General features: G+C 39.8%; 1 protein-coding gene across 1 annotated transcript in view; it reads left to right on the forward strand.

Annotated features, from left to right (window-relative positions):
* LOC133545135 (vasoactive intestinal polypeptide receptor-like) overlaps positions 1 to 19,480 on the forward strand; it is a 98,012-nt gene that overhangs the window by 65,026 nt on the left and 13,506 nt on the right. Inside the window, exons 7-10 of the mRNA XM_061890490.1 lie at positions 8,363 to 8,516; positions 13,698 to 13,758; positions 17,800 to 17,866; positions 17,945 to 18,036. Of these exons, the coding sequence (XP_061746474.1) occupies positions 8,363 to 8,516; positions 13,698 to 13,758; positions 17,800 to 17,866; positions 17,945 to 18,036 (374 nt within the window). The remainder of the gene's footprint in view (positions 1 to 8,362; positions 8,517 to 13,697; positions 13,759 to 17,799; positions 17,867 to 17,944; positions 18,037 to 19,480) is intronic.

The raw sequence follows: 19,480 nt of genomic DNA on the forward strand, positions 1-19,480 counted from the left end.
TTTTCACACTTCCACAATTCCAACATTTTTTGACCAACCGTTTCAACTCATTCAGAACATTCACTTCTTTTTTTTTTTTTTGCACTTTCCAAAAAATTCCCTCTTTTCCCGAAATCCCCAAATTTCCATGAAGTTCCCATTGAAAAGAATGGGACATTTTTCCAAGTTCCACAAGTCAACTTCAAAATATTCAGCCTGTTCAAGAATTGTGTGCTTCCCTTTAAAAAACTGTTAAAAAAAAAAAAAAATCCCGGATTTCCAAGAATTCTCAGTTTTCAGGGACATTTTTTTCCCATTCCACATGAATTATCCTTTTTTCATACTTCCACAATTCCAACATTTTTCAACCAACCACTTCAACTCATCCAGAAAATTCAAAATGTTTTTTTGCCCTTTCCCCAAAAATTCCCTCTTTTCCCGAAATCCCCAAATTTCCATGAAATCCCCTTTGAAAATAATGGGACATTTTTCAAAGTTCCACAATTCAACTTCAAAATATTCAGCCTGTTCAAGAATTGTGTGCTTCCCTTTCAAAATCTGTGAAAAAAAAAAAAAAAAAAAAAAATTCCTTGATTTCCAAGAATTTTCAGTTTTTTGGGACATTTTCACCAATCCAAATGAATTATAAATTTTTCACACTTCCACAATTCCAACATTGTTCAACCTATTCAAACCAATCCACCTACAACATATTCCGCTCATCATGGACATTGGAACAAAGTCTTTCCCAAGTTCCAAACCGAATTCCGGTTTTCCGGGACATTTTTCCCATTCAAAAACGAATTGGCCAATTTTTCACATTTTCAAATTTTTCACCGATTCAAACCATTTCACCTTTAACATATTCCACTCATTCTGCACTTTGAAACAAAGTCTTTCCCAAGTTCTAAACCAAATTCCGGTTTTCCGGGACATTTTTTCCATTCAAAAACGAATTGGCCAATTTTTCACATTTTCACATTTTTCACCGATTCAAACCATTCCACCTTTAACAAATTCCGCTCATCCTGCACATTGAAACAAAGTCGTTCCCAAGTTCCAAACCAAATTCCAGTTTTCCGGGACATTTTCCCATTCAAAAACGAATTGGCCAAATTTTCACATTTTCACATTTTTCACCGATTCAAACCAATCCACCTACAACATATTCAACTCATCCTGCACATTGAAACAAAGTCTTTCCTAAATTCCAAACCAAATTCCGGTTTTCCAGGACATTTTTCCCATTCAAAAACAAATTGGCCAATTTTTCACATTTTCACATTTTTCACCGATTGAAACCATTCCACTTTTAACATATTCCACTCATCCTGCACATTCAAACAAAGTCTTTCCCAAGTTCCAAACCAAATTCCGGTTTTCCGGGACATTTTTCCTATTCAAAAACGATTTGGCCAATTTTTAACATTTTTCACCGATTCAAACCATTCCACCTTCAACATGTTCCACTCATCCTGCATATTGAAACGAAGTCTTTCCCAAGTTCCAAACCAAATTCCGGTTTTCCGGGACATTTTTTCCATTCAAAAACGAATTGGCCAATTTTTCACATTTTCACATTTTTCACCGATTCAAACCATTCCACCTTTAACATATCCCACTCATCCTGCACATTGAAACAAAGTCTTTCCTAAGTTCCAAACAAATTCCGGTTTTCCGGGACATTTTACCTATTCAAAAACGAATTGGCCAATTTTTCACATTTTCACATTCTTCACCGATTCAAACCATTCCACCTTCAACATATTCCACTCATTCTGCACATTGAAACAAAGTCTTTCCCAAGTTCCAACCAAATTCCGGTTTTCCGGGACATTTTTTCCATTCAAAAACGAATTGGCCAATTTTTCACATTTTCACATTTTTCACCGATTCAAGCCATTCCACCTTTAACATATTCCATTCATCCTGCACATTGAAACAGTCATTTTTTTCAAGTTCCAGAAAAATTCCAGGAATTCCCTGAATTCCATTTTTTTCAAAACCCTTTTTTTTTTTTACCCTTTTTCACATTTTTCAACCTGTGGATTTTTTTTTCTTTTTTTTCATCGTCCCGTCTCGGCATTCGGGTCATAACAACTAAACGTGCAATGAGTTGAAGTTTGGAGTGTTTTCCCTTATTTATGACAGCGCAAGTTAGCATTGTCAGGTGTGGAATATATTGCTTTATTACCTGAGTAGATTAGATTAGATTAGCAGTGTGTGTTTTAACCATAGGGCTCGTTGTTGGGCCGCGGGCACACCCTACAGCAGTGTTTTTCAACATTTTTTGAGGCAGGGCACTTTTTTTTTTTTCATAAATAAACCCTGAGGCACACCACCAGCAGAAAACGTTAAAAAAATGAAACTCCACCAGGTCGTCGTGCCTTATTTTGAGTTTGTCGGCGTTTTCCTGTGTGTCATGCTTTGCCCTTCCTGTTTTGTTGGTGTTTTCATGTCTTCCTTTGAGCGCTTTTCCGCACACCTGTTTTGTGTTTGCAAGGAAGGCTATTTATGTTGTTGCTATCCTTCTTTGGGGTGGACATTGTTGGATGTAGTTTTTGCTGTCGTCCAGCATTCTGCTTGCTTTTTAGCCAGTTCAGTTTTACTTATTTATTTTTTTAGTCAGCCTGACCTAAAGGACTACTGAAAGCCACTACTAGCGACCACGCAGTCTGATAGTTTATATATCAATGATGAAATCTTAACATTGCAACACATGCCAATACGGCCTTTTTAGTTTACTAAATTGCGATTTTAAATTTTCGCGCGGAAGTATCAGCTAAAACGTCGCGGTATGATGACTTGTGCGCGTGACGTTACGCATAATTCCACAGTATTCTGGACATCTGTGTTGCTGAGTCTTTTGCAATTTGTTCAATGAATAATGGAGACGTCAAAGAAGAAAGACGTAGGTGGGAAGCGGCGTATTGCGGCTGCCTTTAGCAACACAAACACAGCCGGTGTTTCCTTGTTTACATTCCCGAAAGATGAGGGTGAAGCTTTACTATGGAACAACGAACATGGTTCCCTACCACATGTCAACCGACAGGTTTCCGTGAGAAAATGGTGGTAATAAGTCGGCTATTACCGTAGACATGAGCGGAGAGCTTGCGTCCTTCCTCCTGCACCTGTCAAAGACACAGCTTCAGACTGGAGTCGCATAGGCCGCTCCCGACCGTCGGATGCTTCAACCGTGGAGGAGGGGAAAAAAAAAAAATCTAAGCCCGGCCCCAACGGGTGGCTTCCCTCGGAGACACTGGTGGTCGCCGCGCCCCTCTGACTTTCAGGTTGTACAGATATATTCTCACTAAAACTAGTAACACAATAAGCAGATAAGGGATTTTCCAGAATTATCCTAGTAAATGTGTCTAATAACATCTGAATCGCTCTGCCGTCTAGTTTTTTTTTCCCCCCTTAGTCTTTCACTCTCACTTTCCTCATCCACGAATCTTTCATCCTTGCTCAAATTAATAGGAAAAACGTCGCTTTCTCGGTCCGAATCGCTCTCGCTGCTGGTGACCATGATTGTAAACAATGTTCAGATGTGAGGAGCTCCTCAACCCATGACGTCACGCGCACCTCGTCTGCTACGTCCGGCTTTTTTATCTTATTTTTTGTAGTCCTTCACTCTCACTTTCCTCATCCACGAATCTTTCATCCTCGCTCAAATTAATGGGGAAATCATCGCTTTCTCGGTCCGAATCGCTCCCGCTGCTGGTGGCCATGATTGTAAACAATGTTCAGATGTGAGGAGCTCCACAACCCGTGACGTCACGCGCACATCGTCTGCTACTTCCGGCCTTTTTATCTTATTTTTTCTAGTCCTTCACTCTCACTTTCCTCATCCACGAATCTTCCATCCTCGCTCAAATTAATGGGGAAATCGTCGCTTTCTCGGTCCGAATCGCTCTCGCTGCTGGTGGCCATGATTGTAAACAATGTTCAGATGTGAGGAGCTCCACAAGCCGTGACGTCACGAGCACATCATCTGCTACTTCCGGTACAGGTTTTTTATTAGCGACCAAACTTTATCGTGGACGTTCTCTACTAAATCCTTTCAGCAAAAATATGGCAATATGGCGAAATGATCAAGTATGACACATAGAATGGACCTGCTATCCCCGTTTAGATAAGAAAATCTCATTTCAGTAGGCCTTTAATCAGTAATATTGTTTGTGATGAACACATGCCTTTTATATCATTTGACAAAGTTTATCATGTTAAACTGTAAGTAGGTTAGATATTATTGAATGTGATTCAAATCAAGAGTAGGATTTCTAAATCAGTTTTAATATTTGAGTGGGCCCCAGGGTTTCTTTGTGGTGGAAAAGTTGGAACCCGAGGTCCAAAAGTTTCAAAAGCCCGAGATTAGCAGGTTATAAATCACCTTCTCTGCACAGACGAGTGACCCAAACACAGCTGTTCCAGTTGTTGACGTTCTACTAAAACCAACAAGTAGTCACCAACATATTACAGAAAAAGTACTAATCTAACTACAGGGAATTCAAAGTGAGAGAATAGGAGGTTAGGGCATGTATCAAATTATGAATTCATGCAAGAAGTTTGGTTCCGTATCCTGATGGTGTTGTCTTACACGCCTTACAAAGGGCAAAGGTTTGATTCCCGGCCAGCGTTGTGTCAGGAAGTACATTCGGTGTAAACAAAAAAAAAATCCATAATTATTAATGCGATTTATTTGCAGTTGAGGTGGAGGAAGCTGCATGGTTGCATGTTGGCCTTGGAGTTTAGATCATTGGTGCCCAAAGGTGGGCCCGCAAGCCACAATGGGTCCGCCGAGTCATTTTAAATAGTGGCTTCCCAGAATTGTATGCACATTTATACTCTTCACAATCACTATGCAAGACAAGAGCACATTGGTTTTGATTAATTGATTGATTATATTACTCTCATGTGAATATTGCTGGAAAGTAGACTGTATTTGTATTATTCACATGTCAATAATGCTGTATAATCGACTGTATTTGTATTATTCACATGTTAATAATGCTGTATAATCGACTGTATTTGTTATTCACATGTAAATAATGCTATGATAGACTATTTGTATTATTCACGTTAAAAATGTTGTATAATAGACTATTTATATTATTCACATGTAAATAATGCTGTATAATAGACTATATTATTCACATGAAAAATGTTGTATAATAGACTGTATTTATATTATTCACACGTCAATAATGCTGTATAATCTACTGTATTTATATTATTCACATGTAAATAATGCTGTATAATAGACTATTTATATTATTCACATGAAAAATGTTGTATAATAGACTGTATTTATATTATTCACACGTCAATATTGCTGTATAATCGACTGTATTTATGTTATTCACATGTAAATAATGCTATAAAATAGACTATATTATTCACGTGAAAAAGGTTGTATGATAAACTGTATTTATATTATTCACATGTGAATAATGCTGTATAATCGACTGTATTTATGTTATTCACATATAAATAATGCTATATAATAGACTATTTATGTTATTCACATGTAAATAATGCTATATAAAAGACTATATTATTCACATGTGAATAATGCTGTATAAAAGACTATATTATTCACATGTGAATAATGCTGTATAATAGACTGTATTTATGTTATTCGCATGTAAATAATGCTATATAATAGACTATATTAACATGTGAATAATGCTGTATAAAAGACTATTATTCACATGACAATAATGCTGTATACTAGACTGTATTTATGTTATTCACATGTAAATAATGCTATATAATAGAGTATTTATATTAACATGTGAATAATGCTGTATAATAGACTGTATTTATGTTATTCACATATAAATAATGCTATATAATAGACTATATTATTCACATGTGAATAATGCTGTATAATAGACTGTATTTATGTTATTCACATGTAAATAATGCTATATAATAGACTATATTAACATGTGAATAATGTTGTATAAAAGACTATTATTCACATGACAATAATGCTGTATACTAGACTGTATTTGTTATTCACATGTAAATAATGCTATATAATAGACTATTTGTATTAGTCACATGTGAATAATGCTTTATAATAGACTGTATTTATGTTATTCACATATAAATAATGCTATATAATAGACTATTTATATTAACATGTGAATAATGCTGTATAATAGACTATATTATTCACATGACAATAATGCTGTATAATAGACTGTATTTATGTTATTCACATGTAAATAATGCTATATAATAGACTATTTATATTAACATGTGAATAATGCTGTGTAAAAGACTATATTATTCACATGACAATAATGCTGTATAATAGACTGTGTTTATGTTATTCACATATAAATAATGCTATATAATAGACTATTTATATTATTCACATGTGAATAATGCTGTATAATAGACTGTATTTATGTTATTCACATATAAATAATGCTATATAATAGACTATTTATACTATTCACATGTGAATAATGCTGTATAATCGACTGTATTTTTGTTATTCACATGTAAATAATGCTATATGATAGACTATATTATTCACATGAAAAAGGTTGTATAATAGACTGTATTTATATTATTCACACGTCAATAATGCTGTATAATCTACTGTATTTATATTATTCACATGTAAATAATGCTGTATAATAGACTATTTATATTATTCACATGAAAAATGTTGTATAATAGACTGTATTTATATTATTCACACGTCAATATTGCTGTATAATCGACTGTATTTATGTTATTCACATGTAAATAATGCTATAAAATAGACTATTATTCACGTGAAAAAGGTTGTATAATAAACTGTATTTATATTATTCACATGTGAATAATGCTGTATAATCGACTGTATTTATGTTATTCACATATAAATAATGCTATATAATAGACTATTTATGTTATTCACATGTAAATAATGCTATATAAAAGACTATATTATTCACATGTGAATAATGCTGTATAAAAGACTATATTATTCACATGTGAATAATGCTGTATAATAGACTGTATTTATGTTATTCACATGTAAATAATGCTATATAATAGACTATATTAACATGTGAATAATGCTGTATAAAAGACTATTATTCACATGACAATAATGCTGTATACTAGACTGTATTTATGTTATTCACATGTAAATAATGCTATATAATAGAATATTTTTATTAACATGTGAATAATGCTGTATAATAGACTGTATCTATGTTATTCACATATAAATAATGCTATATAATAACTATATTATTCACATGTGAATAATGCTGTATAAAAGACTATCATTCACATGATAATAATGCTGTATACTAGACTGTATTTGTTATTCACATGTAAATAATGCTATATAATAGACTGTATTTATGTTATTCACATATAAATAATAATAAATAAATGATAAATGGGTTGTACTTGTATAGCGCTTTTCTACCTTCAAGGTACTCAAAGCGCTTTGACACTACTTCCACATTTACCCATTCACACACACATTCACACACTGATGGAGGGAGCTGCCATGCAAGGCGCCAACCAGCACCCATCAGGAGCAAGGGTGAAGTGTCTTGCTCAGGACACAACGGACGTGACGAGGTTGATTCTAGGTGGGATTTGAACCAGTGACCCTCGGGTTGCGCACGGCCACTCTACCACTGCGCCACGCCGTCCCTATATAATATATAATGCTATATAATAGACTATATTATTCACATGTGAATAATACTGTATAAAAGACTATATTATTCACATGTTAATAATGCTGTATAATCGACTGTATTTATGTTATTCACATATAAATAATGCTATATAATAATAGACTATATTATTCACATGTGAATAATGCTGTATAAAAGACTATATTTTTCACATGTGAATAATGCTGTATAATAGACTGTATTTATATTATTCACATATAAATAATGCTGTATAATAGACTATTTATATTATTAACATTTGAAATATGTTGTATAAAAGCCGGGCGCGGCACCGCTGCTGCCCACTGCTCCCCTCACCTCCCAGGGGGTGATCAAGGGTGATGGGTCAAATGCAGGGAATAATTTCGCCACATCTAGTATGTGTGTGACAATAATTGGTACTTTAACTTAACTTTATTAATCACATGTAAATAATGCTATATAATAGACTGTATTTATATTATTCACATGTGAATAAAATAAATACAATGTTATGTTTGGAGGAGAAAAGGTGAGGCCTTTAATCCCATGAACAGTATTCCTACCGTCAAGCATGGTTGGTTGTAGTATTATACTCTGGGCTCTATCACAAAAAAATAAGAGTTCTAGAAATGATGGGAAACTCAAGACATGATGTTCTTTACAACTTTTGACCACAACTGTATGTGTCTGTCATGTTTAAGGTGGGCTGCAAGGCGGTGGTTGTCTTCTTCCAGTACGGCATCATGGCCAGTCACTTCTGGCTGCTGGTGGAAGGCCTGTACCTCCACGCTCTCTTGGCCGTCTCCTTCTTCTCCGAGAGGAAGTACTTCTGGTGGTACATCCTGATTGGCTGGGGTAAGGTGCACGCGGCCGCTTCACGGCGTACTCAGTCCCCTCAGGTCCCGTACATACTGTACCACCGACGGCCAAACACGGAGAATTCATTTAGTTGATTAAAAGGAGAGTGCGTTCCCGTCCGGCGTCCATATGGACGAGCTACCTGTAGGCCGATCCTCGCTGTCGATAACAAACCATTTAACTTCCACAACCATAGCAGACATAACAATCATGAATACTCATTAAATCTCAGCATACAGTTGGGATGCCAGGAATACATGTCGGCTTACTCATTGGCAGCTGATGCTCTCCACTTTGATTAGTTGTTCAGCTACAAACCCCGTTTCCATACGAGTTAAGAAATGGTGTTAAATGTAAATATAAACGGAATACAATGATTTGCGAATCATTTTCAACCCATATTCAGTTGAATATGCTACAAAGACAACATATTTGATGTTCAAACTGATAATCATTAACTTTAGAATTTGATGCCAGCAACACGTGACAAAGAAGTTGGGAAAAGTGGCAATAAATACTTATAAAGTTGAAGAATGCTCATCAAACACTTATAGGGAACATCCCACAGGTGTGCAGGCTAATTGGGAACAGGTGGGTGCCATGATTCAATCAATCAATCAATGTTTACTTATATAGCCCTAAATCACTAGTGTCTCAAAGGGCTGCACAAACCACTACGACATCCTCGGTAGGCCCACATAAGGGCAAGGAAAACTCACACCCAGTGGGACATTGGTGACAATAATGACCCAGTGGGACGTCGGTGACAATGACTATGAGAACCTTGGAGAGGAGGAAAGCAATGGATGTCGAGCGGGTCTAACATGATACTGTGAAAGTTCAATCCATAATGGATCCAACACAGTCGCGAGAGTCCAGTCCAAAGCGGATCCAACACAGCAGCGAGAGTCCCGTTCATAGCGGAGCCAGCAGGAAACCATCCCAAGCGGAGGCAGATCAGCAGCGCAGAGATGTCCCCAGCCGATACACAGACAAGCAGTACATGGCCACCGGATCGGACCGGACCCCCTCCACAAGGGAGAGTGGGACATAGAAGAAAAAGAAAAGAAACGGCAGATCAACTGGTCTAAAAAGGGAGTCTATTTAAAGGCTAGAGTATACAAATGAGTTTTAAGGTGAGACTTAAATGCTTCTACTGAGGTGGCATCTCGAACTGTTACCGGGAGGGCATTCCAGAGTACTGGAGCCCGAACGGAAAACGCTCTATAGCCCGCAGACTTTTTTTGGGCTCTGGGAATCACTAATAAGCCGGAGTCCTTTGAACGCAGATTTCTTGCCGGGACATATGGTACAATACAATCGGCAAGATAGGATGGAGCTAGACCGTGTAGTATTTTATACGTAAGTAGTAAAACCTTAAAGTCACATCTTAAGTGCACAGGAAGCCAGTGCAGGTGAGCCAGTACAGGCGTAATGTGATCAAACTTTCTTGTTCTTGTTCTTGATTGGGTATAAAAACAGCTTCCATCCATCCATCCATCTTCTTCCGCTTATCCGAGGTCGGGTCGCGGGGGCAGCAGCCTAAGCAGGGAAACCCAGACTTCCCTCTCTCCAGCCACTTCGTCTAGCTCTTCCCGGGGGATCCCGAGGCGTTCTCAGGCCAGCCGGGAGACATAGTCGTCCCAACGTGTCCTGGGTCTTCCCCGTGGCCTCCTACCGGTTGGACATGCCCTAAATACTCGGGTGGCATCCTGACCAGATGCCCGAACCACCTCATCTGGCTCCTCTCCATGTGAAGGAGCAGCGGCTTTACTTTGAGTTCCTCCCAAATGGCAGAGCTTCTCACCCTACCTCTAAGGGGGAGGAAACTCATTTGGGCCGCTTGTACCCGTGATCTTATCCTTTTGGTCATGACCCAAACCTCGTGACCATAGGTGAGGATGGGAACGTAGATCGACCGGTAAATTGAGAGCTTTGCCTTCCGGCTCAGCTCCTTCTTCACCACAACGGATCGGTACAACGTCCGCATTACTGAAGACGCCGCACCGATCCGCCTGTCGATCTCACGATCCACTCTTCCCTCTCCTAGGTACTTGAACTCCTCCACTTGGGGCAGGGTCTCCTCCCCAACCGGGAGATGACACTCCACCCTTTTCCGGGCGAGAACCATGGACTCGGACTTGGAGGTGCTTCCATGAAATGCTAAGTAATTCACAAACAAGGACGGGGTGAGGGTCACCAATTTGTCAGCAAATTGTCGAACAGTTTTAGAACATTTCCTAATGAGCTATTGCAAGGAATTTAGGGGTTTTACCATCTACGGTCCGTAAAATCATCAAAAAGTTCAGAGAATCTGGAGAAGTCTCTGCACGTAAGCGATGATATTACGGACTTTTGATCCCCGCATCAAAAACCGACATCGGTGTGTAAAGGATATCACCACATGGGCTCAGGAACACTTCATAAAACCACTGTCAGTAACTACAGTTGGTCGCTACATCTGTAAGTGCAAGTCAAAACTCTATTAGCCAAACCCATTCATCAACAATATCCTGAAACGCCGCCAGCTTGGCTGGGCCCGAGCTCATCTAAAATGGACTGATGCAAAGTGGAAAAGTGTTCTGTGGTCTGACGAGTCCACATTTCAAATTATATTTGGAAACAGAGGAAAATAACCGTTCGGATTGTTCTAGGCGCAAAGTTGAAAAGCCAGCATCTGTGATGGTATGGGGGTGTATTAGTGCTCAAGGCATGGGTAACTTACACCTCTGTGAAGGCACCATTAAGGCTGAATGGTCCATACAGGTTTTGGAGCAACATATGTTGTCATCCAAGCAACGTTATCATGGACGCCCCTGCTTATTTCAACAAGACAAGTGTTACAACAGAGTGGCTTCGTAAAAAAAGAGTGCGGGTACTTTCCTGGAGTCCAGACCTGTCTCCCATGGAAAATTTGTGAAGCTTGAAATATGACAGCAGCGACCCCGGACTGTTGAAGGACTGAAGCTCTACATAAAACAAGAATGGGAAAGAATTCCACTTTCAAAGCTTCAACAATTAGTTTCCTCAGTTCCCAAACATTTATTGAGTGTTAAAAGAAAAGGTGATGTAACACAGTGGTGAACATACCCTTTCCCAACTACATGAAATTCTAAATTAATTATTATTTGCAAAAAAAAAATAAAGTTTATGAGTTTGAACATCAAATATGTTGTCTTTGTAGTGCATTCAATTGAATATGGGTTGAAAATGATTTGCTAATCATTGTATTCCGTTTATATTTACATCTAACACAATTTCCCAACTCATATGGAAACGGGGTTTGTACATGTACCGTATTTCCCGGACTATAAGGCGCACTTGGAATCCTTTTTTTTCCTCAAAACATCTTCTTCCGTTTATCCGAGGTTCGGTCGCGGGGGCAGCAGCCTAAGCAGGGAAGCCCAGACTTTCCTCTCCCCAGCCACTTAGTCCAGTTCCACTGATGTTTGGTCTGATTGATTGATTGATTGAAACTTTTATTAGTAGATTGCACAGTACACTGCAAAAAGTCAGTGTTAAAAAAAAATACAAAAATTAGAAGTATTTCACTTGAACTAAGCAAAATTATCTGCCAATAGAACAAGAAAATTTGGCTTGTCATGACTTGCCAAAAACAAGTAAAATTAAAGCGTTAGCTAGCCGGCAGCCATCTTAACAAATATTTCACACGAGGGCGATGCACAACTAATGTTAATATTATTCAAATATTGTGTCACTGGCGCGTATATGCCATTTATAAGATTACATACTGGGATCGCTAGGAAAAAAAAAAGTCTAGCTCTCTGTGTGAGCGCACGGCGGCCATCTTAGAAATGTTTTTCAGCGCACATTTCTTCGAAGGCTAATAAAAATCAAAACTGGAACATTCATTGTCTTTACTGTAGCATAAAAAGTGCAGATGGCCTTAAAACGCCACAACAGTCAGGCACCATATATAAGTACCCAAAATTAAGAATGTCGGACGGTTGCTTTTACGATATGCTGGCAAACGACAACTTTAAAACATACCGGCTTAGCTACGGCACCTGGCAGCCATCTTGGTATGGACGATCACAGCCCCTCCCTCACGAATATTGGTGCGTGCGCAACAGCAGCAGACGGTAGGGGGAAAAAAACGGAAAAAAACCCGTCCCCCTCACTGTGTCTGCGCACGGCGGCCATCTTTGAAATGGTTTTCAGCGCAGCGGTTCTTTGAAGGCTGATAAAATCAAAACCGTAGCATCAACTTTTAATAAGAAGGGTTCAATCTCTCTCCTGTGGCAGTTTGAAGCCAACACGACAAATGCGCTCAGAGGAGATAATGTTTGGAAAAAAGGTGACCGGTTTTTACAAAACTTTTGTTTTGAATGGGGAATTGCCAACTTCCTGTTGATTTTTGCTGAAGGATGTCAGCGTATGAAATCTAGGTCTAAGTGAGACCTACATGGAGGTTTTTGTTTTGTGTCGCTACGACATTCCTACTGGAAGTTACAGGCAGTTTCGTCAGGGGTTAGGTTTTTAGATTAGATCGCAATTTTCGCCAGTCCTGATATGTGTGTAAAATTTGGTGAGTTTTGAAGCATGTTAAGGGGGTCAAATTACAGCTCAAAGCTGCGGAATACGAATAAAGAAAGAAAGAATAAAACGCTAGAAATTCAGTATCTGTCCCTAATAATATGACTCCTTTCACGCGCCTTATAATCCTGTATCCCTAATATATGAAAAAAGATAAAAAATTGACCATTCATCAGCAGTGCTGCCTATGGTTCGGAAAATACGATAGTACTCACAGTTTAAATGCGAAATCAGGTGTATCCTGTTTCAGCTGACCATCCTTTAAGAGGTTCCTCCAGTTTAATTGGAGTCCACCTGGGGTAGATTCAGTCGGTTGGACGTGATTTGGAAAGGCACACACCTGTCAACGACGTAAAAAGAAATAACCTGATCTAATTACGGTGAAATACCAGGAGCTGTGGTTGCCAGGAATTCACCGTAAGAACTGAATGGGGTATTGTGCGTAGAATTTTGAGGACAAAAGATGCGGCAAGTCTGCCAACAGAGACTGGAAATCGTGTTGTTTCATGCTTGCATGTTGGAAATAAACTCAAACATGTTAAGCTTATCCGAAAATGCGGAGATTTCCAACTCCTTCGGGTACGCGGTGGTTATTATGATCTTCATGTTTGTCATTCACAGGCGCTCCGACCATCTTCATTTCAGCCTGGGCGATCACGAAGGCTTATGTAAATGATTTTGGGTGAGAATAATCTTCTTTGAATTGTGTCGCTTGTCACTGTTTGCTGGAACGCATCTTTTTACTGATGGTAATCCTTCCTAATGTGGGTGGTGGGATACGTAATACGTATATACTCTATGTACGTATATACATACATACATACTGGATATGTCCGATATTATCATCCAATAGGTGCTTTAAAATGTAATATCGGAAATGATCGGAATCATTTTGAAGAAGTACAGAGCAGTTGCGTCTCCCAGTCAATCAATCAATGTTTATTTATATAGCCCCAAATCACAAATGTCTCAAAGGACTGCACAAACCATTACGACTACGACATCCTCGGAAGAACCCACAAAAGGGCAAGGAAAACTCACACCCAGTGGGCAGGGAGAATTCACATCCAGTGGGACGCCAGTGCCAATGCTGACTATGAGAAACCTTGGAGAGGACCTCAGATGTGGGCAACCCCCCCTTTCTAGGGGACCGAAAGCAATGGATGTCGAGCGGGTCTAACATGATACTGTGAAAGTTCAATCCAGCCGCGAGAGTTCAGTTAAAAGCGGATCCAAGACAGCAGCGAGAGTCCCGTCCACAGGAAACCATCCCAAGCGGAGGCGGAGCAGCAGCGTAGAGATGTCCCCAACCGATACACAGGCGAGCGGTCCATCCTGGGTCTCGACTCTGGACAGCCAGTACTTCATCCATGGTCATCGGACCGGACCCCCTCCACAAGGGAGGGGGGGACATAGGAGAAAAAAGAAAAGAAGCGGCAGATCAACTGGTCTAAAAAGGAGGTCTATTTAAAGGCTAGAGTATACAGATGAGTTTTAAGGCTTCTACTGAGGTAGCATCTCGAACTGTTACCGGGAGGGTATTCCAGAGTACTGGAGCCCGAACGGAAAACGCTCTATAGCCCGGAGACTTTTTTTGGGCTCTAGGAATCACTAATAAGCCGGAGTCTTTTGAAGGCAGATTTCTTGCCGGGACATATGGTACAATACAATCGGCAAGATAGGATGGATCTAGACCGTATAGTATTTTATACGTAAGTAGTAAAACCTTAAAGTCACATCTTAAGTGCACAGGAAGCCAGTGCAGGTGAGCCAGTACAGGCGTAATGTGATCGAACTTTCTTGTTCTTGTCAAAAGTCTAGCAGCCGCATTTTGTACCAACTGTAATCTTTTACAGTTGGTACAATCTTTTCAGTCATACTTGCCAACCCTCCCGATTTTCCCAGTAAACTCTCGAATTTCAGTGCTCCTCCCGGGGCGACCATTCTCCTGAAACATTGGGGGCGTGCCTTAAAGGCACTGCCTTTGCGTGCCGGCCCATTCACGTAATATCCACGCCTTTTCGCACACAAACACACAACTTGGTCAACAGCCATACAGGTCACACAGAGGGTAGCCGTATAAACAACTTTAACACTGTTAAAAATATGCGCCACACTGTGAACCCACACCAAACAAGAACGACAAATACATTTCGGGAGAACATCCGCACCGTAACGCAACATAAACACAACAGAACAAATACCCAGAATCCCATGCAGCCCTAACTCTTCCGGGCTGCAATATACACCCCGAGCGGCATAGCTCGGTTGGTAGAGTGGCCGTGCCAGCAACTTGAGGGTTGCAGGTTCGATTCCCGCTTCCGCCATCCTACTCACTGCCGTTGTGTCCTTGGGCAGGACACTTTACCCACCTACTCCCAGTGCCACCCACACTGGTTTAAATGTAACTTAGATATTGGGTTTCACTATGTAAAGCGCTTTGAGTCACTAGAGAAACGCGCTATATAAAAATATAATTCAATTCACCCCGAACGCCGCCCCCTATTAAAGCCCGGAAGAGTTAGGGCTGCATTGGATTCTGGGTATTTGTTCTGTTGTGGTTATGTTGTGTTACGGTGTGGATGTTCTCCCGAATTGTATTTGTCAATCTTGAGACAAACGGCAAAAAGACAAGATTACCTCCTCTTGTAGCTCAGCTGTTCTTTCCTGTAGCTCGGTGCTTAACGTCTCATTTTCTTCGCACAGTTGTTTACTTTAAATGGGAACATTATCAGCAGACCTATGAAAGCGTCAATATATACCTTGATGGTGCAGAAAAAAGACCATATATTTTTTAACCGATTTCCGAACTCTAAATGGGTAAATTTTGGCGAATTAAACGCCTTTCTGTTTATCGCTCATGTGGTGATGACGTCAGAACGTGACGTCTCCGAGGTAATACAGCCGCCATTTTCATTTTCAACACATTACAAACACTGGGTCTCAGCTCTGTTATTTTCCGTTTTTTCGACAATTTTTTGGAACCTTGGAGACATCATGCCTCGACGGTGTGTTGTCAGAGGGTGTAACAACACTAACAGGGAGGGATTCAAGTTGCACCACTGGCCTGAAGATCCGAAAGTGTCCGTTGCCAGACCCCCATTGAATGTACCAAAGTGTCTCCACATTTTACATGGCACAGAGATGTATGGATAACCTGCAGATGCATTTGCAACGATAAAGTCAACGAAATCACAAAGGTGAGTTTTGTTGATGTTGACTTGTGTGCTAATCAGACATATTTGGTCGCGGCGTGACTGCCAGCTAATCGATGCTAACATTCTACGCTAATCAATGCTAACATCAATCAATCAATGTTTATTTATATAGCCCCAAATCACAAATGTCTCAAAGTACTGCACAAATCATTACATCTACAACATCCTCGGAAGAACCCACTATTTACTTGCGGTGCTAAGGCAGACATGGCACAGAGATGTATGGATAACTTGCAGATGCATTTGCAACGATAGTCAACTAAATCACAAAGGTGAGTTTTGTTGATGTTGACTGCCAGCTAATCGATGCTACGCTAATCGATGCTAACATGCTTTTTACTTGCGGTGCTGAAGCAGACATGGCACAGAGATGTATGGGTAACCTGCAGATGCATTTGCAACTATGTTACGTTTCCTTCCACCCACATTTAATGCGAAACAAACACTTACCAATCGACGGATTTAAGTTGCTCCAGTGTCAAGAGATGCGAAAGTCCTGATCGTTTGGTCCGCACATTGTACCGGCGATGCTAACGCAGCTATTCGGCCATGCTATGGCTATGAATAGCGTCAATAGCTTCAGTTTCTTCTTCAATACTTTCATACTCCAACCATCTGTTTCAATACATGCGTAATCTGTTGAATCGCTTAAATCGCTGAAATCCGAGTCTGAATCCGAGCTAATGTCGCTATATCTTGCTGTGCTATTTTCCATTGGCAGCACTGTATGACGTCACAGGGAAACGGAGAGTCGCATCGCAAATAGCGGAAAATTAAGCACTTTAAGCTTTTTTTTAGGGCTTTTCGGGGACCGGTAAAATTTTGAGAAAAAACTTCAACATTTTCAACAAGCCACTGGGAACTGATTTTTATTGTTTTCAACCCTTTTTGAAATTGTGACAATGTTCCCCTTTAACCCTGGCTAAAAAGTTTCGACGTCCAAAGTTTGGTTTTGGCCGGATGGCCATCGGAGCCATACCCCTTTGAGTCCTAAAACTTGGTGTATGAAGCATGTTGACTGTTATCATACTATCTTTAGCACACATGCTAAGTGTTAGCATTTTTATGTTACCGTGCTACCGTTTTAAGCTAGCTCTGTGGCTCTTTTTTTTTTTTTTTTTTTTCTCCCATCCCCCCTCCCCCTTGTTTACCTTTATCTCATCTTTTTTGTAAGGGGCGCTGGAAGCCGGCAGACCCGTCAGCGATCCTGTTCTGTCTCCCTGTAATGTTTGTCTAAACTTGAATGGGATTGTGCTGAAAATTTTAATTTTCCTGAAGGAACTCTCCTAACGGAATAAATAAAGTACTATCTAATCTATCTCTAATCTAATCTTTTTGTACAGTTACACCAAAAACTCACGGATTCAGACACTCGGCACCATCTAATAAGTACGGCGGCACAGATAGCAGGCCCATCAAAATTTCTGCGGGAATTTTCAAGTTATTATTACTAATATTGGCATGATAAGCAATACTTTAGTGACTGAATATGTTTCTTCTGGCAGGTGCTGGGATATCATTGATGACAAGCTCTGGTGGATCATCAAAACGCCCATTTTAGTAACCATACTCGTGAGTGACTCACCGCGGCGCTCCGAACAATGCAATTATTTGTACGGTTCATATTCCATTTTACTGCTCTCTCTGCAGGTCAACTTTATTCTCTTCATGTGCATCATCAGGATTTTACGGCAGAAGATGAATTGCCCCGACATTGGGAGGAAGGAATCAAATCAGTACTCGTAAGTTTTTTTTTTTTTTAGTGCAAGTCAGGCGTCAACTTGGGCAGAGTTTATTATTACAATTATGATCGTACTCCATGATAATATGTTAACATCATATCGTTTTATGTTGTTTATTTGTTCCACCTCAATTCAGCTCCTATATCATTTTGCAATAGGATTTTTGTACGGAGGTCTAGTCCTCATCGTACCTTTTCATCACATTACACTTACACACACATTCGTGTATTTTCCTACCTTCTTGAGACCTCCTAAAAGTGCCTACCTCTTGAGGACCAAAACCCCGTTTCCATATGAGTTGGGAAATTGTGTTAGATGTAAATATAAACGGAATGCAATGATTTGCAAATCATTCTCAACCCATATTCAGTTGAATATGCAACAAAGACAACATATTTGATGTTCAAACTCATAAACTTTAATTTTTTTTTGCAAATAATAATTAACTTAGAATTTCATGGCTGCAACACGTGCCAAAGTAGTTGGGAAAGGGCATGTTCACCACTGTGTTACATCACCTTTTCTTTTAACACTGAATAAACGTTTGGGAACTGAGGAAACTAATTGTTGAAGCTTTGAAAGTGGAATTCTTTCCCATTCTTGTTTTATGTAGAGCTTCAGTCGTTCAACAGTCCGGGGTCTCCGCTGTCGTATTTTACACTTCATAATGCGCCACACATTTTGGATAGGAAAGTACCCGCACTCTTGTTTTACGAAGCCACGCTGTTGTAACACGTGCTGAATGTGGCTTGGCATTTTCTTGCTGAAATAAGCAGGGGCGTCCATGAAAAAGATGGCAGCATTTGTTGTTCCAAAACCTGTATGTACTTTTCAGCACTAATGGTGCCTTCACAGATGTGTACGTTACCCATGCCTTGGGCACTAATGCACCCCCATACCATCACAGATGCTGGCTTTTGAACTTTTGCGTCGATAACAGTCTCGATGGTTCGCTTCCCCTTTGGTCCGGATGACACGATGTCGAATATTTCCCAAAACAATTTGAAATGTGGACTCGTCAGACCACAGAACACTTTTCCACTTTGCATCAGTCCATCTTAGATGATCTCGGGCCCAGAGAAGCCGGGGGCGTTTCTGGATGTTGTTGATAAATGGCTTTCGCTTTGCGTAGTAGAGCTTTAACTTGCACTTACAGATGTAGCGACGAACTGTATTTAGTGATAGTGGTTTTCTGAAGTGTTCCTGAGCCCATGTGGTGATATCCTTTAGAGATTGATGTCGGTTTTTGATACGGTGCCGTCTGAGGGATCGAAGGTCACGGTCATTCAATGTTGGTTTCCGGCCATGCCGCTTACGTGGAGTGATTTCTCCAGATCCCCTCAACCTTTTGATAATATTATGGCGTAGATGTTGAAATCCCTAAATATCTTGCAATTGCACTTTGAGAAACGTTGTTCTTAAACTGTTTGACTATTTGCTCACG

Source organism: Nerophis ophidion, linkage group LG28 (genome assembly GCF_033978795.1).
Source record: "Nerophis ophidion isolate RoL-2023_Sa linkage group LG28, RoL_Noph_v1.0, whole genome shotgun sequence".
Classification (NCBI taxonomy): domain Eukaryota; kingdom Metazoa; phylum Chordata; class Actinopteri; order Syngnathiformes; family Syngnathidae; genus Nerophis; species Nerophis ophidion.